The 20,574-nt window shown below is 37.3% G+C and overlaps 1 protein-coding gene across 2 annotated transcripts in view; it reads right to left on the reverse strand.

The window, feature by feature from the left end:
* LOC309809112 (CD302 antigen) overlaps nt 1-20,574 on the reverse strand; it is a 128,166-nt gene that overhangs the window by 30,199 nt on the left and 77,393 nt on the right. Inside the window, exons 31-35 of one of the 2 annotated variants that reach the window (XM_082629883.1) lie at nt 19,488-19,656; nt 15,697-15,846; nt 11,026-11,148; nt 9,630-9,797; nt 5,739-7,643 (exon numbers count right to left, since the gene is read on the reverse strand). In XM_082629883.1, coding sequence (XP_082486009.1) covers nt 7,465-7,643; nt 9,630-9,797; nt 11,026-11,148; nt 15,697-15,846; nt 19,488-19,656 — 789 coding nt within the window. In that variant the 3' untranslated portion in view covers nt 5,739-7,464. Of the gene's footprint in view, nt 1-5,738; nt 7,644-9,629; nt 9,798-11,025; nt 11,149-15,696; nt 15,847-19,487; nt 19,657-20,574 lie in introns of those variants that run through there. The other variant, XM_082629885.1, reaches the window with a different exon arrangement.

Consider the following 20,574-nt stretch of genomic DNA (forward strand, 5'->3'; position numbering starts at 1 on the left):
TTTGATCCCTTGGTTAAAGTGGTGTTTGTCCTTTGGACCTAATGGTCAGAAACCTTTTCAAAGGCTCTTCTCTCAGTGGACTGTGGCCCTCAGACAGCTCTTCTCTGTCAGCAGCTCCTGGATTAAGGGTCTTTAAACTACGCTTGTACGGCCCTTGGAAGGAACCAACTCTGATGGATACCTTGATGTTGAACTTCTGGCCTCCAGAACTGTGACACAATAAATTTCTGTCGTTTAAGAAAAAAAAAAAAAGGAAACCACCCATACTTGTTATTATATGTATAAACTATCCAACTGTAACTCCACTAGTGAGTGTCTCTGGAACCAGACAATCAAGGCCAGGCAGGCTGCTTGTTTAAACCCTGACATTGTCTCATGTCATTACCAAAAGAGTGTTTTAAAATCAAGTCTAAACTCTACAAACACAAACAACTCCATTTTAAAATGTACAAATGAGCTGAACAGACACTTTGACAGAGAAGATACACAGATGGCAAAAAGCATATGAAAACATACAACGTCACATGTCACTAGGGAATTGCAAATTAAAACAAGATACCACTACACACCTATTAGAATGGCTTTTAAAATCCAAAACACTGACAATACCAAATGCTGATGAAGATGGAGAGCAAAACGAACTCTCATTCATTGCTGGTGAGAATGCAAAATGGTACAGCCACTTTGGAAGACACTTTGCAACTTCTTGCAAACTAAATATACTCTTACCATATGATTCAGTGATCATGCTCCTTGGTATTTATCCAAACAAGCTGAAACCTTACATATTCACAAATTTTAAAAAATATTTTATTTATTTATTTTTAAATTTTAATATTTTATTTAAAATTTTAAAAAAATAATTTATTTATTTATTTATTTATGGCTGTGCCAGGTCTTAGTTGTGGCATGCAGATCTTAGTTGCAGCATGTGGGATCTTTAGTTGCAGCATGCAGACTTCTTAGCTGCGGTATGAGGACTCTTAGTTTCGACCTGCACGTGGGACCTAGTTCCCTGATCAGGGATTGAACCCAGGCCCCCTGTATTGGATTACCCACTGGACCACCAGGGAAGTCCCTATCACAAAAATTTATATGTAGATATTTACAGTGGCTTTATTCATAATTGCCAAAACCTGGAAGCAACCCAGATATCCTTCAATAGGTGAATGGATAAATAAACTGTGGTACATCCAGACAATGAAATATTATTCAGCACTAAAAAGAAATGCACTATCAGTCCATGAAAAGACATGGAGGAACCTTAAATGCATATTGCTAAGTGAAAGAAGACAATCTGAAAGTCCATATACCCTGTAATTTTAACTTTATATTTTGGAAAAGGCAAAACTGTGGTATCAGTAAAAGATCAGTGGTTGCCAAGGGTTGGGGGAGGTGGGAAGGGGGGCATGAAGAGGTGGAGCACAGAGAACTTTTAGGGCAGTGAAGCTGTTCTGTAAGATACTATAATGGTAGACACATATCATTATACATTTGTCAAAACCCATAGAATATACAACATAAAGATGAATCTTAATGTAAACTATGGACTTTAGTTAATAATAATGTATCCATACTGGATCATCAGTTTTACCAAATGTCCCACACTAATGCAAGATGCTAATAATAGGGAAATGTGGGGAGAGATAAGGAGGTATATGGGAACTCTCTGTACTTTCTGCTCATTTTTTAACCTAAGACTGCTCAAAAATTAAAGTTTATTCTAAAAGATCAAGTCTAACCTTTTCCAATCCTTTCTAACCCTTTCCATTCCTCTAATAGTCCAGTCGGAAATGGAGTGATTGCACCAAGGAAATCTATCTGACCAAAGGGGTCTATAAGGAGAGTCACAGAATGTTAGAGGTGGTAGGGGCCATCTTCATTTACTGATAAGGAAACTGAGGTCCAAAGAAGGGACATCACTTAGCCACAGGCACACAGTGAATGCCAAAAAATGAACCAGAGCCCAGGTCTTCTGCTGGACTCTCCCACCCTCTCCAGGTTCAGTCTCTCTTGCCAAAGTATCAATGTCTTGCTCAACTTATTCATGTCCATCATTCCTCTCAGACTGTCAATAATGGGTTTATATACTAAACTCAAATCCAAAGCAAATCCTTCCAAATGTACACAATGTTTATTAAATACAAAAACATCCTGATTCTGGACACTTCTGTCCTGCTAACTACACAAGTAAAATGAACAGCTCTATGCAGTCATGTATTTGGAAAAGTCATCTCCACCCCCCACCTCGGGCACCAAAGCATATTGTATCAATGTGGATTACTCTGTGTGAAAACTAATTGTCATATAATGGTTAGATTTACCATAGAAGTAGAACCTTAATGAATCAACATCATTTAGGCAAATAACCCATTTCAGCAGTCTTTTATTTTTAAGTCATTTGAACTAAGGGAAGACATATTTTCCCCACTGTTAACTCTGATGCATACTTCCTCATTTTTTATGCTAATATGACAAAACAGACTACTTAACCACGTCTGCATGGAATAATACACTATTTTATCAAAATCTCTCACTATGATGTTCTACTTTCCAGTTACGCCTCATACCTTTTATTTTTCCTTCTCTTTCACTTCTCTTTGACCTCATTCCAGACTCCAATCCCTTGACTTCATTTTTCCTGGCCTTTTATTTCTCCCTTCTTCATCGAGCCTGGATACCATACCCTCCCTTGTTTCTCTGTTGCATCCACCTGGCCAACTCTGACTCCTGGGGTCTCTTCCTTTTTTCCCTTTTTCAAAATTAAAAAAATTTTTTAAAACTTCCAGCTTTATTGAAATATTTTGAAATATAATTGACATATAACCTTTTGTAAATTTAAGGTGCACAGTGTGTTGATTTGATGTATATTGCAAAAGGATGACCACCATAGCGTTCCATCTTGTCACATAACTACCATTTCTTTTTCGTGGTGAGAACATTTAATATCTACTCTCAAAGCAACTTTTAACTATATTACACAGTATTGTTAACTATAATCACCATGCTGTATATTCCTCAGAACTTATTCATCTTATAACTGGAAGTTTGTACCCTTAAACCACATCCCCCCTTTTCCCCTACTCCCACCCCTGGTAACCACCATTCTACTCTCTATGAGTTTGGTTCTTTTAGATTCCACATATGAGTGATATCATACATATTTGTCATTCTTTGTCTGACTTACTTCACTGAGTATAATGCCCTCCAGATTCACCAATATTGTTGAAAATGGCAGAATTTCTTTCTTTCTCATGGCTAAATAATATTCGTGTGTGTGTGTGTGTGTATCACATCTTCTTTATCCATTCATCCATTGATGGATACTTAGGTTGTTACCATACCTTGGCTATTGTGAATAATGCTGCAATGAACATGGGAGTGCAGTTCTCTCTTCAAGATCCTGTTTCCATTTCCTTTGGATATACACCCAGAAGTGGGATTGTTGGATCACATGGTAGTTCTATTTTTAAGTTTTTGAGGATGGGGTCTCTTCTTTCTTCTTCTTAGTCTCCTTTCCCTCAGTTTTAGTGAAGTAGCTGAGGGCAGGTAGAGGAAATCTATTAATTCTCTTGATGCTTGCCTCTACTAATATATGGCTTTTAATTTCATCTGGGCCCAGTAAGCCTCTTCTGCAATCTTTTTATTTTGTCTTGCTCATTCTCCTCTCTCATTCCCCACACAGAATATTTCAATTTTTTTTATTATGCTCTTCACGCTGAAACCCCATTTGATACTTGTCTTTCTCGGCAGAAAACCTCACCTTCTACTCAATAGGAAAATAGGGGCCATCAGGTGTAGACAAACGTCTTCAAATACTTATCTGCTCTCCCCTTCCCTTCCACACAGGTCTTTCTCTTTTGTCCTCAGAGAGGAATGCATGCTTCCTCCCATCCCATCCAAACCTAGTTCCTCTTTATGTGGGTTTAGAACTGCCCCTCTCATCCCATCTTCTCCAAGATTTTCTTCCATTAATAACTCCCCATCTCTCCCCGGCATCATCAACTTCTCTCTGTCCATCGTTTTTAGTTTTTGGTGTGTTTTGTTTTCTTTCCTCTATGCTTCTCAACCTGTGAATCTCTTTCTGCTCTCCTTTGGGAAAAAATCTTCTTCAACTCTCCTTCTCTCTCTAGCTATGGCCCATCTCTACATACTTCTCAAGATTTCATGTTCTCTATTTCCTAATTTCCCTTTCATTTTTCAGCTCACTCCCATCTGGATTCTGGTGATCTCCTGCATTTCCATTGGTTAAAATCACCAATGTTTTCCTGATTCCTGGATTCCAGTTTTATCTGACTTTGGCTCTTTGTTGTTTAGCAATTGGAGCAATATTGACTTGACCTTACATTGTATTAAGAGGGTATTTGGCCAGGGAACCAGATACCCTCTTAGGACTTCTCAGGACTTACATCAACCCACATAAGGTCCCTGGGGAGGGTCCTGGGCTGGGCACTGCTGAGCTCCCTTGTTGTGAGATAAGTTAGGCCTAGATAACTTTAGACCAAAACAGAGGGGGAGTCCTCCTCTGTGAATTTCAGGTCCCCTAGGCCCAGGAACGGGAAAAATGGGATGAAGAGGAAAGGCTGATGAGGAAGACCAGTGAAGAGCCTCGTGCAGATAATCCAGGGAGCAAAAAAGGATAGAGGTCTGAATTAAGACAGCTGGCAATGGAGATAACCAGTTCATGAGAAGTGTGGGAAAAAACTGACAGAATTGTTGGATTAGAGAGATGAGAAAGAGAATTTAAGGATGACTTCTGAGTTTCTAGCTTGGGAAACAAGGGGTATACTGTCTTCATATTAATTCAAGGAGAATATAAGAAGAAGAACTGTTTAGGAGAATAGAAAAAAAGTCTCAAATTCTGCTTGTGATTAAGTTAGCTTGGGAAAAAAGAGAAATAGGTGTATACTAAATTTGTTGAGATGTAATATTGTGAAAATGTTTGAATGTAGAATATACAGGAAATCAGAGTTAACTTTGTACAGATCATGAGGTCTAATTAAAAAAAAAGTCTTTGATATATATAGTTAAAATTTGTCTTTTTAGATAAAAAGTTGTTGAGCAAAGACCTAACAATCAGGTCTCTGTTTCTCCAAGAGGGTTTTAGGATTAAATGAACCTAAAAGAAAGGAACCTGAATCTCTGGCTTTCCCTAGATTCAACTCAGCAGTGGGGTCAGGACTGGGGGTTGCCAACACTACAGCAGCCATTTGCAGAGGAGATCTCCCAAATAATGAAACATCTTGCCCTGGGATCAGGGAAGGGAACATGCTGTGAGAGGACAGTCATTGGTAGCACTTCTAAATTTGTCCCCTATACCTGATCATTGGGTGTATTTGCCTGCTTTTTTAGGTGCCTGGTTTTGAAATATCAATTTTGTCAGATCACATGTGGGTGTTGGATTAGTTAGGAAGATTGGAAAAAGTTGTCTTCAGTTCTTCTGAGACATTTGGAACAGGGGAAATGAGGAAGGGAACACAATACAGGCAGTTCTGATCATGCTGAGAAGGACTTTCATGGAGATTGTTCAGTGGGAGTTAGAAACATAAACTAGATATTTGAACTACTGACTTAGAAGTGGTTGATGAATGTCGTGGGGTGGGAGGTGGTATACGGGATCTCCTGAAGGGAGCACACAGAATGAGGAGCAAGTGGATGATAGGTGGAATCCCTGCTGATCCAGTAGTTTAAAGAAACGCTGAGTCAGAGGAATCAAAAAAAGAGCCTAAGATCAAACATTCAGAGATGTAGGGATGATTTCGTTTATTCTTTTAAAAATGCACACAAAATCTTAAGGATGCCTTGCTTTACAATAGCTGGACACTTTATTTCTTGTCCTGCTATATGCCTAAGATAATAAAGCCCAATCTAGAGATTTCTTTTCCCCAACAAGGATCAACAACACTTTTACTTAAAAAATAAAACGACTTTATTATGTCATCACTACTACATATACCTGTACTTTTTGCATCCAGTTTGTTTAGTTCTTTGAAGGAAGTCTTAACAACTAAAATTGTACAGATCATAGAGCAAGAGAATTAGTTTAACAAATTCAGTAAAAAATAGTTCAGGACAACTGTACTACAGAGTTTTAGACTGTACTAAAGTTGTCTTAGAAATTTATTTACAATGTTATCATAGTATAAACACTCTAAATTTTAAAATAAATCTGTGGATTTTATACAAAAATATTCTAAAGTACAAGTATAAGTTAAACACTGAATAAAACATTCACCATATGCAGTAGAAGCTATTATTGAGAATATATTCTAGGTGGTAAAATTCAAAACGATAACCACAAGACTGTTTCCTAAACCATTCCTAATTTTAAATATTTTAGTAGTAATCACAAGGTTTAGAGTTTCATGGTAAAATTTTCATTTTTACAAATGTGAGATACACAGTTACCTTCACAGGCCTCTTTTCTCTTTAGCTTATGTAAAAAGGCAACAAAGTCATAAAAATTTCTTAGTCAGAAGTTGTTATACTATGTAAGTATATTAATTGTGAAATTTAAAAAAAATCTTATCCTTAGTTGATTCCCTTTAAAAAGAAAAGTTATATGTTGTACATAAAACAAAAAAACACATTTCAGAAAAATGTTAAGTACTAAATCTTTTTTAAAAAAAAACTATGGAGCTTCCCTAGTGGCGCACTGGTTGAGAGTCCACCTGCCGATGCAGGGGACACGGGTTCATGCCCCGGTCTGGGAAGATCCCACATGCCGCGGAGCGACTGGGCCCGTGAGCCATGGCCGCTGAGCCTGCGCGCCTGGAGCCTGTGCTCCGCAACGGGAGAGGCCACAACAGTGAGAGGCCCGCATACGGCAAAAAAAAAACACAAAAAAACAAAAAACCCAAAACTATGAACAGAACAAAACATTTGCATTTAAATAATTTTGGTGTGAAATATCTTTGGAATAGTATAAGAAACTCTTGCCAAGAGGCACCATTTTGCTGTTTACATGTTTCATTGTTCAATAATTTCCCCCAAATGCTACAAATGACTATTTTAAAACAATGTTGACATTATTTACAGTTGTGTTTTTACCTTGAGGTACTAATTTTGCATTTGGCTCGGATGTTCTTAAAAGGTAGATCTGTGACCTAGTAATATGCCAGTTTTGATTTCCTAAGATGTTGTGTTAAAATACCATTAAAATATACATATCCTTATTACCAACCACATTCTTACAGAGAAAAATGCACATTAAACTTATTACCTTATGAACAATTTGGACTTTAGTTCCAGCTTTGGTTCCTTTTCATTCTATTAAGTAGAGTTATAAACATGGCATTTGTGGGTAATTGTGTAATTGTAGATACCAGGATAGCAATTAAACAAAAAAAGAAAAAGTACTTAAGACTTCTATGTTGAAACAGAGTAAATACTGACACTGGGAAAATTTTAAATGGCTCATTTTTCCTAAACCATCAGTGCAAATTAGCAAACCTTTAGAAGAGTTTAGTCATGGAAAGAAGGAAGCATAATTTCATCTTCATTGGCTCCTTGTTGATACCGAACTGAAGAGAAGCCCACCCAGTGCAAACGGTTCCTTTGGAAAAGGAACCAGACCAATCCACTGATGAGAGCTAAGAAACTGAGCACAGCAAATGTGATACCCATTCCTCTGTAATCAGGGCCTAGAACAGGGAAAGGTTTGACAGTGGAGGAGAGAATATAAAAGTGGTTATTATTGATTTTATACATTAGGCTCTATGTCACATATGTAAACACTGTACAAATTAGATACACTAAGTACCTGATTGTGAACACAATTCATCATCAGACACTTAAGTGTTTTCTTTTCCAATTTAACTCTTTTCATTCAAATCCTCTTCATTGCTATAGCAATTTTCTTCCAAAGAAATTAAAGGGCTATCATTATTCTCACTTCCCTTCCTATCATCCCTGAGACCATCATTCCCAGTATATTACCTTACTCTGATAGCAAACTGCTAAAAGTTGTAAATGTTTGTATTTGACTTACCTAGTGCCAAATAAAGTATTATTTGCTTCAGAGGAATTTAAGCCTTTAGGATGACCTCATTTAGTTCCTTGCTATTCAATTTCAAACACTGTCCCAGGCTCCTGTTTACATGCTGTCGAGATGCACTCATTTTTTCCCATGGCTTTAATACCATCTCTATGCTGACCTCCCTTCTCTCTCATATGTCCAAAGGCACACACTGCACATGCCATGTGGATAGCTCATCTCCACATGGATAGTTCAAAATGCCAAAGCAGAATTCTTGGTTTATACTACTCTAACTCTGCTCCCCCACAAATCTTTTTTTTTTCCCCCCAAATCTTTTAGTCACTCTGCATTCCACTCAGAATGCAACCTGAACTCTTGACTCAGGATTCCAAAGCCCTAAGTGTCTGGCACCTGTCTACTTTGCAGCTCTTCCCTGAGCCCACAGCAAGTTCTTCTGTCTTAGGCTCTCTGCTCCAGCTGGCACCTCTGCCTGCTATGACTCCTACCCTGGTCCCCAAGGCCTTTCCGATCTCAGCTTCAATATCTCCTTCTCTAAGATGTCTTCTCTGATAACCTGATCTAGAGTAGTCAATCCCCTAGTCTCCATTATATAGAGTTTATAACTATTTGATATTTTCCTCTCTCTTAAAAACAGACCTGCTTGGTTACTTATTATCTGTCTTCCTCCATTAGACTGTAAGCTCTGTGAGAAAAGGAATCTTATCTGTCTTGTACATGGGTATAGCTCCACACATAAAACAGATAATCTAAATATTCGCTGAATCAATGCATAAATATATAGATACTGGTCACCTAGAATTAGGGTTTTATTTTTAATATTTGTACACCAAACTGAACGTTTTATGCTAATCTTTAAATATGTTGATGTGAAAATTTTAGAGCTTATTAAGATAAGATTTTTGTGGTTATTTTATGTATCAGTTATGATGAAATGGAAGTTCAAATTATGATTTCCTATAGATACTCAGGACACTTAAAGTAATTAAATAGTTTTGCATTGTTGTTAATTATGAGTTTTATGGGAATGAGGAGAAAGGAAACAAACTAACTGCAGAATTAGACCTTTGAGTTTTTTTTTTTTTTTTTGCCGTACGTGGGCCTCTCGCCGTTGTGGCCTCTCCCGTTGCGGAGCACAGGCTCCGGACGCGCAGGCTGGGCGGCCATGGCTCATGGGCCCAGCTGCTCTGTGGCACGTGGGATCTTCCCGGACCGGGGCACGAACCCGTGTCCCCTGCATCGGCAGGCGGACTCTCAACCACTGCGCCACCAGGGAAGCCCAGACCTTTGAGTTTTTACATGTTTGAACTATGGAATAAAATACACCTTAACATTTTCAAAGAAATGACCTCCCTAATACTCTGGCAGCTTCCATTTTTCTTAGGAAAGAATATACAAAGTTTGGACAGTTTAGCACTTTCCTCTGGGAGTCCCAGACATCTTATGCATTTACTGTCATTTGTAATCTATTTTTCTGAGGGAAAGAATCTATGAGTTAATCAAGATTGTTTGGATATAATCTAAGGACTAAGTACTTTAACACAAAGTACAAAACTTTGCACATTGTTGAATTGTACATTTATTTCCTGACCTATTCTGCAAAGTGTTCCTTAAGGACAGGTTACATACTTACCCAAGGGAACTGTGCAGACAACTCTTCCATAGCCACGTGAACATTCAACTTTTATCCAAGTTTCATTTGAAGCTAACAAAATGCTACATTGTCCACTGCCACTCTTAAATTTATTTGCCCATTTGACAAATGTCACTTTTGATCCATCTAACCAATTCCAGGACTGATCTAAAGAAAGAAATTAAGTACAACTATGTTTATTGCAACTAAATTACTAAGGTTAAAAGGTACATGGCTCATATAATTTATTTCCTTAGAACTGTGCTGTGCCACTATTTTAAAATGAAATTTATTGAAAGTGAAAAAATTAAAATCAGTCCATCACCTGCACTTGCCACATTTCAAGGGTTCAATAGCCATATATGGCTAGTGATTATTACACTGGACAGGGTAGATATAGAACAATTTCATCTTTGCAGAAAGTTCTGTTAGACAGCACTGATGCAGAATATGGTGCTTTGATTAAAGTGCAGAATGCCTGTACATTTATTCTGTGACGGATAGGCTTCTAAAGACCTGTATCCCTTTTCTCTTGCTCTCCGCCCCCCTCCCCCATTAATAATCATTCCCGGTGGGCAAGGAAAGGTCCAGCGGGGTCCAAGAAGGCCTCCTCACCATGACTCCGTTTTTGCTTTCCAGCTGAGGTTGCGCCACCTTGTGGTGACAGTATAAACACAATTTATAATTCATTTAGATGGCCAACTTTGAATTCACTGACTTTTTGACACATACTTAATATTTTGGAATTCACATTATTTAGAATTCAAATTTGCATAAAATGTGAAGCAGACTTCCTATTCTTCTATCAAATTTGTACTCTTCATTCTTTATCAATTCCAAGTACACTGAAACCCTCTATCTATTACGCCTTGTTGAAAAACTCTTCCACAAACCTTTTTGAACCAAATTTCTGCAATTTTACTAAGCTAGTATGAAAAAAAAATCACCATTAAGACTTAATTTAGCTCTATGGTAAAAAACGTTCCAAGAGGGAAGGGAACAACAGGAAGAGAACTTTCTGAATAACAGTTAAAAGCTACAAAAACACTGTGTGATAGACACTAGAAATCTAAGGGTTCCTGGTGGGGGACACGAGGGACACAGATATTGCCACAGGAGAAAAACAAATTCTGTTGACCCAAGTATCTTAAGCCTCTAAAACAATTCCAGTTGATTTAACCTGATTTTCTATTTCATTAGTGTTTCCATCATTACTAATAAGTCACCTGTTTATTCATTAGGAATTTATGAGCCTCTAAAACAGCAGACCTAGTTTATTCATCACTAAGAAGCATTCGAATTAGCCACCACTTGACATTCTTTAGTGAGGCCGACTTGGTATTTAGGACAAGTTAGAACTCTCTTTGCACACTGTACATACAGATATGTCATTTACCAGCAGAAAGTTGAGATAATCCAAGCCAAACTCTCATGGTAATGTTATTATTTTCCCTCATCAGTCTGCTCACAAATTTATTCTCATCTTCATCCTTTATGGTAACGATAGTTGCAGAATGATCTGTTGAAGGAAAACAAACCCCAAACCAATTAGCTTTATGCAAACTAGGGAAGTGGTTTATTCTCAACCAGCCATTTGAAAAAAACTATCATGATCAAGATCACGAAGATATTCAAACTTGACACAGAATGTTCTTAAAATCTGATATTTCAGATTTTTAAAAATATAACATTAATACCTTCTAAAAAAGTTAGTAATGTTCTAGATTGAAACTTTGTATATAGAAATTTTGCATTTCCTCAAAATGTTTACCTGGTAATATTTTTGGATCTTGGAACTACCTAACCAGTGAGACCTTTCTGTATGAACAGCTAGTCATAAGCATGGGGTATGTAATGGTAGAAGTCTGTGCTCCCCTATAGATTTTCAACACTCTCTCCTCAACAACCAGCTCCGTATAATAACTCAGCTTTAACTTTGCTTCTGTTAAAATGAAAATAAAAGCAAATAGGTTTGCGATGTCAGAGAGCATTGGCCTTCCTTTTAATATGATTTCATACTTAAGAGTACTTGGTCATCCATTGTAAGTTCCTAAATATACTATGGCACTGAATGAGTGAGTATTCTTGAAGTTTGATAGGTTGCCCTAAACCCACAGAGATAACAGTGCTATCACCAGTATCAGGTAAGGGATAGAAACAAAAGAATAACTAGACTTGGAAATCCATCCTAAATGGAATCAAATAGTCTTCAACCCAAACAAGCTTATCCATACTTGAACTAAGGCATTTATTTTGTGGTGTGAAATATTTAAAGAAGGGCAAAGGAAAGCCTTTTCTCCTCTACAGATCACCACAGTGTGCAGGTACTGTACCTTGTTTAATACTACGTAATCCTGTAGAAAAGGTATTATCACTATTTTACAGATGTGGAAATGGAGGGGCAAGAAGATTAAGTAAGTTTGTCAGACTTTCATAGCTAGACAGCTTTAGAAATAGAAAGTCAATCTCAATCTTTCTGATGATAAGAGTAGTTACGAATGCTCTCCATTTGCAGAGCTCTGTGATAAATTAGCACACATTATCCCATTTCATTCATTCCTACAACAACCCAAACTTTACCCAAACTGTGAAGTGAGTACTATTTTCATTCTCATTGTTCAGAGGAGAAAGAGAAACAATTATGTAGCTCCCACAATATCATTCAGCTTAGTTAGTAGGGAAGCTGGGATTTGAACCCAGACCTGTCTGTCTCCAAGGCTTGAGTGCTTAAACCCTACACTACAATGACAGTAAACCTTTTTTTCTCCTTTAGGAGCAAGAGGCTTCTGACTTTCAGAACATGTATATAGAGCTCAAAATAGTTCCCATCACGTGTAACATGTATAACACACAACAGTTCCCACACAAAAGTTTCCATCATGTAGCTAAGCAGTAACAAGGAGATTTTTAAATCAGTAAAGTGTCTCCACAAGTTAGTAAAATACATAAGATAAATGTCATCTGCCTGCCTAAATTGAGACCCAAGGATGCAGGTACTTGAAATACTCTAGGTGGTCTCCCTAGAAGTCGTTTCACAGTTTGACTACCTGCCAAGTTTCTCATGGGAGGGAGTCAATCATTGCTGCTCTTTCATTTTAGTTAAATCTGAAGACAAAAAGTCCTGTCCCTTATAGTGTTCAGAGGTGTGGGCCACCCCTTTTGCAGAATGGATGAACAATCCATGCTTCTTAGACTTTGTTACCCTGGTCAGGCTAAGCTCACTTATTAATGACTAGGTAATGAAAAATCTACAATTTTGTATTTACTGCTTAACCAACTTTATTAATCCTTTCATTTAAGCATATCTAGCTATATTTAAAATGGTTTCATTTGTCAGTATTTTCACATAATAGTTTACTTAGCAGTTTTTTGTTTTGTTTTTTTTCTTTGTTGGTTTTTTTTTTTTTTTTTGCGGTACACGGGCCTCTCACTGTTGTGGCCTCTCCCGTTGTGGAGCACAGGCACCGGACGCACAGGCTCAGCGGCCATGGCTCAAGGGCCCAGCCGCTCCGCAGCATGTGGCATCTTCCCGGACTGGGGCACGAACCCGTGTCCCCTGCATCGGCAGGCAGACTCTCAACCACTGCGCCACCAGGGAAGCCTGATCATTTTCTTTTTATAACATCTTTATTGGAGCATAATTGCTTTTCAATGTTGTGTTAGTTTCTGCTGTATAACAAAGTGAATCAGCTATATTCATACGTATATCCCCATATCCCCTCCCTCTTGTGTCTCCCTCCCACCCTCCCTATCCGACCCCTGTAGGAGGTCACAAAGCACCAACCTGATCTCGCTGTGCTATGCGGCTGCTTCCCAATAGCTATCTATTTTACATTTGGTAGTGTATATATGTCAATATTACTCTCTCACTTCGTCTCAGCTTACCCTTCCCCCTCCCGGTGTCCTCAAGTCCATTCTCTACGTCTGTGTCTTTATTCCTGTCCTGCCCCTAGGTTCGTCAGACCATTTTTTTTTTTTAGATTCCGTATATGTGTGTTAGCATACGGTATTTGCTTTTCTCTTTCTGACTTACTTCACTCTGTATGACAGGCTCTATGTCCATCCACCTCACTACAAATAACTCAATTTCGTTTCTTTTTATGGCTGAGTAATATTCCATTGTATATATGTGCCACATCTTCTTTATCCATTCATCTGTCGATGGACACTTAGGTCGCTTCCATGTCCTGGCTATTACAAATAGTGCTGTAATGAACATTGTGGTACATGACTCTTTTTGAATTATGGTTTTCTCAGGGTATCTGCCCAGTAGTGGGATTCCTGGGTCATATGGTAGTTCTATTTTTTAGTTTTTTAAGGAATCTCCATACTCTTCTCCATAGTGGCTGTATCAAAATACATTCCCACCAACAGTGCAACAGGGTTCCCTTTACTCCACACCCTCTCCAGCATTTATTGTTTGTAGACTTTTTGACCAGTGTGAGGTGATACCTCATTGTAGTTTTGATTTGCATTTCTCTAATGATTAGTGATGTGCTATATTTTGGAAGAGTTTGAGAAGGATAGGTGTTAGCTCTTCTCTAAATGTTTGGGAAGCCATCCAGTCCTGGGCTTTTGTTTGTTGGAAGATTTTAAATCACAGTCTCAATTTCAGTGCTTGTGATCGGTATGTTTATATTTTCTATTTCTTCCTGGTTCAGTCTTGGAAGGTTGTGCTTTTCCAAGAATTTGTCCATTTCTTCCAGGTTGTCCATTTTATTGGCATAGAGGTGCTTGTAGTAATCTCTCATGATCTTTTGTATTTCTGCAGTGTCAGTTGTTACTTCTCCTTTTTCATTTCTAATCCTATTGATTTGAGTCTTCTTCCTTTTTTTCTTGATGAGTCTGGCTAATGCTTTTTCAATTTTGTTTATCTTCTCAAAGAACCAGCTTTTAGTTTTATTGATCTTTGCTATTGTTTCCTTCATTTCATTTTCATTTATTTCTGATCTGATTTTTATGATTTCTTTCCTTCTGCTAACTTTGGGGTTTTTTTGTTCTTCTTTCTCTAATTGCTTTAGGTGTAAGGTTAGGTTGTTTATTTGAGATTTTTCTTGCTTCTTGAGGTAAGACTGTATTGCTATAAACTTCCCTCTTTGAGCTGCTTTTGCTGCATCCTGTAGGTTTTGGGTCGTCGTGTTCTCATTGTCATTTATTTCTAGGTATTTTTTGATTTCCTCTTTGATTTGTTCAGTGATCTGTTTATTTAGTAGCATATTGTTTAGACTCCATGTGTTTGTATTTTTTACAGGTTTCTTCCTGTAATTGATATCTAGTCTCATAGCGTTGTGGTCAGAAAAGATACTTGATATGATTTCAATTTTCCTAAATTTACCAAGGCTTGATTTGTGACCCAAGATATGCTCTATCCTGGAGAATGTTCCATGAGCACTTGAGAAGAAAGTGTGTTCTGTTGTTTTTGGATGGAATGTCCTATAAATATCAATTAAATCCATCTTGTTTAATGTGTCATTTAAAGCTTGTGTTTCCTTATTCATTTTCATTTTGGATGATCTGTCCATTGGTGAAAGTGGGGTGTTAATGTCCCCTACTATTATTGTGTTATTGTCAATTTCCCCCTTTATGGCTGTTAGCATTTGCCTTATATATTGAGGTGCTCCTATGTTGGGTGCATAAATATTTATAATTGTTATATCTTCTTCTTGGATTAATCCTTTGATCCTTATATAGTGTCCTTCTTTGTCTCTTGTAACAGTCTTTATTTTAAAGTCTATTTTGTCTGATATGAGAATTGCTACTTCAGCTTTCTTTTGATTTCCATTTGCATGGAATATCTTTTTCCATCCCCTCACTTTCAGTCTGTATGTGTCCCTAGGTCTGACACTGATCATTTTTAATGGCTATTTCAATATTACATTGAGCTCATATATCATAAAATACTTAACCATTTCCCCACCACTTGGCAATTGCATAATAATGCTATTATAATTAGTCAGTGCTTTAGAAATATTTTCAAAAATATAATCTTTGTTTTAAAGGGTTTCGCTAAGAAAAATTCCAGTGATTAAATTATTAAGTCAAAGAAAGTCAACACATTTTAACTTACCAAGCTCTGAACAAAACCGTCTGGCTTCTGAGAAACTGTGCAATGCCTGATCAGATGTGTAACAGTGGTCCCTGTACTGAATCCACTGTGACTCATTCCCTTTTACTGCTGGACATCTTGATGAGTATGTATGAGAGGACACCTCTTTAGCTGTAAAAATGTTAGACATAACTGTGAAAATGCACAGAAAAAAATGACTGACTTTTTAAATCTCATTAAATGTCACTGACACTGTGGTTGACACTGTGGTTCCTGTGGGTAAGAAGCATTCAACTCAATACACATCGGAGAGAGCTGCAGCCCACACTTGCATTCTTGTTAGTTTTTGGAATACCATTTTTAAAACTGAGAATACAGAGGAAAGTACTTAGCCCTCTAAGATGAATTTAGACTAAAGTAAAAACAGTTGGAAAGACAGACTAGGAGAAGAAGAAAAGACAGCCTGGGTAGACCTGTAACTACTTTGAAATAATAATTAAAATTCTTTATTTCTTTGGATTCCTTTTTATAGTAATAATAAAAACGTAGTTGTAACTTGCCATAAAAAAAAATCACACCCACAAGTGAAAATTTGTAATTTGTTTACAAAGCACAAAGATCAGCACAGCAAAATCTGTCTCAAACAAAAAAAAGTAAGTGTGGCTTCGCAGCTCTTAACAATTCCCCTCGTTTCCATTTACTCTTTAATTTTTAATTGTGCTGTGTAACACAAGAAGCCTGTGTAATGAAGCCTGTGCCCCTTAAGACCATTGTTAATTCCAACAGAAGAGAGTATGAGAACTGGAAAGTAAATTGCTGGCATCCTGTTGATGGGGTACAGATTATCTGAATCAAGTATCTGACCTCGTATGGCCAGTAATCTCAACCCAAACCATTGTTCTGTATGCATTATGTATGGTCTGCGTATTCTTCAGTCAATGAAGGCCTCTTCTGCTTTTTTCTCCTTGTCACAATTTGGTAGAATTCTTTTTATTTATGATCCCTATGATTCCAGAAGAATGGCTGCTGTCCTTTCTTTCTTCATCAGGAGACTTCAGGATGGCTCTCCATTCCTCCTTCTGCTTCTCTATCCTCTGTTTCTCCACCTGGGCTTGTTCTTTTTTGAAATCTAGTTACTTGGTTGGCTTCTGCCTCCTTACTTCCCATCAATGCCACTAGTTTGAGTTCTAAGTCTTCCTTCAGTTTGACAATTGATTACTCCTGGGTAAGTTTCCTAGTTGCAGATGACGTTTGGTCATCTGCAAATTCATCTGCAAAGCCTGTAAGACTTGTGACAATTCTTCATTAATGCTGCCGGAGGAGGAAGATGGTATTAGCAAGCTCTTGATTCTACCACATTGTGAATATAGTTTCTTTGCCAAAAATATACAGCTGACTACTCCTTCATTGCACAGGCAGTAATGTGTGTTGCTTCATTAGATGCAAAACATGTTGAACATTGGCTACCAGTGCATGGCTAGGACAAGGGGACTTTTATGAATGGGCTGGCTTTAAAAAAATTCTTCTTACACTGGGAACATATGGAAATGCCTTATCTTCAAAGTCTGTTTGTTTCTAGTCCAGGCTGCAACTGGGCTGTTTTAGACTGCCTACATTTTCTTTCCTTACTGTTCTTCATGAAGTTTTGCTTCCAACTCTTGCATTGTGGTAAGTTTGTTATATTCCTGTCAAGAAGGTTCAACTTTTTTCAAAGGGTAAAATACACACAACATAAAATTTACCACTGTAACTATTTTTAACTGTACTGTTCAGTGGCATTAAGTACATTCACGTTATTGTGCAAGCATCACCACCATCCACCTCCAAAATTTTTTCATCTTGCAAAATTGAAACTTTGTTCCCATTAAATAATAACTCCTCATTCCTCCCTCCTCCCCACAACCACCATTCTACTTTATGTCCCTGTGAATTTGGCAACTCTAGGTACCTCATATAAGTGGAATCATACAGTATTTGTCCTTTTGTGACTGGCTTATTTCACTAAGCATAATGTTAATGTCTTCAAGGTTCATCCATGTCGCATTATGTGTCAGAATTTCCTTTCTTTTTAAGGCTGAATAATATTCCACAGGATGTACACAGCACATTTTGCTTATCCATTCATCTATCAATGGACACTTGAGTTGCTTCTACCTTTTGGCTATTGTGAATAGTGCTGCTATGAACATAGTTTTACAAATATCTGTTCAAGTCCTTGTTTTCACTTCTTTTGGGTACATACCCAGATGTGGGATTGCTGGATCATACAGTAATTCTATGTTAAATTTTTTGAGGAGTCATCATACCATTTTCTACAGTGGCTACACACCATTTTATAGTCCCACCAGCAATGCACAAGGGTTCCAATTTCTCCACATCCTCACCAGTACTTGTTATTTTCTTTTTAAGATCCAGTTTAAGTTTGCACTTGTATTCGTTTCCCAGGGCTGCCATAATAAATTAGCACAAACTTGTTGACTTAAAACGACAGAAATTTATTCCCTCATAGTTCTGGAGACTAGAAGTCTGAAAATAAGGTGTTAGCAGGGTTGGTTCTTTCTAGAGGCTCTGAGGAAGGATCTGTTTCATGCCTCTCTCCTAGCTTCTCATGGTTGCTGGCAATCCTTGGCTTGTAGCTGCATCACTGCAATCTCTGCCTCTGTTATCAAATGGCCTTCTTCCTGTGTGTCTGAGTCTCTCCTCTTATAAGAACACCAGTCATTGGATTTAGGGTCCATCCTAATCCAGTATGACCTCATCGTAACTAACTACCTCTGTAAAGACTATTTCTAAATAAGGTCACATGTTGTGGTTCTGGGTGGACATGCATTTTGGGGAACACCATTCAACCCAGTACATCACTGAATTTGTGTTTGAGCTGTTGTCATTCTCCTTTATCCTATAAAGTCTGTTTCCCTAACACAGATGTCCTCTCCATTTCTACATGCTTTATCATATTTCTCCTGTGTTTCAATTGTTTTTCTAAAAGATTAAATTTATTTTCTATACCTAACAACTAAGATGTCAGCTCTTGATTGTGTCTTTATTCCTCATTCTCTATATCATTCTCCTTTTCTTGTATTCACTTGTATATCTAGATAAGGTGTTCACATTTTCTTCTGCTTAAGTCTGTTGAAATTCCAAATGTTAAATCTTCTCTTGAGGATTCTTCAGAGCAGAAAAGATGGTAAGCACTGAGAGAACCAGTGAGAACCAGAAGCTTCAGCTAACCACATGGCCACCATCTCGTGGCCTGCCCAGAGGGTCTCTGCAGCTTGTGCTGTAGGTTCCTGTGCTCTTCATCAAGATTCATACGCCACCCACCAGGGACGACCCCAGGTCCAGCCCCTGATGGAAGGGGCTCTTTCCTTAGATTTTAAGGATCCTATATGTTTGGAAAACGTTTAGTTACACAAAACATTTCTTTACTATAGAGACTCCTTACTATAGAAACTTTCAGAGCCATCAATATGGTATATCATAGAGGTATTTCCCAAATTTCTATGCTGTGGAACCCTTTTTTTTAAAGGAGCATCTCAGCCTTTGAAAAACATTGCTAAGTGAAATTAAAATTCACAAATTCTAGAGTAAAACTCATCTAGTGACAGAACAATTGAAAGTCTTTGAGAACAAATTCCCTGAATGGGCATATCATATTTGTTTCTCTTCACAAAGTATCAAAAGTATTTTGATAGGACTTGTGAATAAACCTTATTTAAAATCTACAAAAAGTTCCTTTGAGTATTTAATCATGTGCATAAAATAAATGTCATGTTTTAGTAAATATACAGTTATTTGAAATCAAGTCTTACATTTTGTAGGTTTAAAACAAATAGCACCATCCTTAACAGAGTTGCATTTTTCATGTTTCCAAATTCCTTTTGGATCCAAGACAACACAATTTCCAGCAGATTTTTTATCTTTCCACGGGATATAGTCAAAGGCACTGCCATCAGACCATTCAAAACTTGATTCACTTCCCTGTGTTAAGAATAATAGAGATAACTTGAATTCAGATGTATGACTTCAAAAAGAACATTAAGAAGAACATGCATGCTTTAAAAAATACAGGGATGGAGTGTTAATTATTTGTTTGCAAGTATTGTAGATCTGGACCTACTTGTAATATCAGGGATTTATTTTTGATGCATTGATTTGAGACATTTGCTCTGGCATAATTTAAATAGGACTTTAAATTTAGAGACAGGGTTACTATACTCTATCTCTAGATTTGTTTTTTTTGTTTAAAGGATGAGTTTATATAACACTTGAAATTAAATGACATGCAAATGTCTTCCATTTGTCACAATTACAGATTTACAGTCTCAACCTTCACATTATTCTAAATATTGTCTGTTTTATAGTTTTGTGCTTTGTGTCTCTGGCTAGATTTTTTCATATTACAGAAGTCATCAAGCAGCAGGGGTCTGGAAGAGAAAAATACTTCCCAAGAAACTCATACGGGGAGATTAGTTTTGACTTGTCCTCGATTCTATAATCCTAATTTGCCATCCTTTTATTTTCCCCACTTTGTTCTAAAGATTATTTAAATTAAGCCTTCAATTCTAATCTCAATAGATGTCTATTTTTTGTATACTAGACATCATTATCAGTACATGAATATACTAATGAATAGGGTTCGAATAGTGGTACAAAAGACGTGTTTACCTGCAGAAGATTATTTTCAAATAGTGTTAATTTCTAGGGAGAAAGTGGGGAGAAAATATACATCTATTAGTCCTAATGTTAAGAGTTTTACTTGGCACCTTATACAGTATAAATTTTGTGCTAATAATCCTCTATTAAGGAAAATGTTATCACCCCAATTTTACAGATGAGGAAATAAGCTTGCAAAGGTTTAATAACTTGCTTGTGATCACCCAACATGTAAACAGGAGA

Source organism: Mesoplodon mirus, assembly GCF_964341445.2.
Source record: "Mesoplodon mirus genome assembly, chromosome: 8".
In the NCBI taxonomy this organism is placed as follows: Eukaryota; Metazoa; Chordata; class Mammalia; order Artiodactyla; family Ziphiidae; genus Mesoplodon; species Mesoplodon mirus.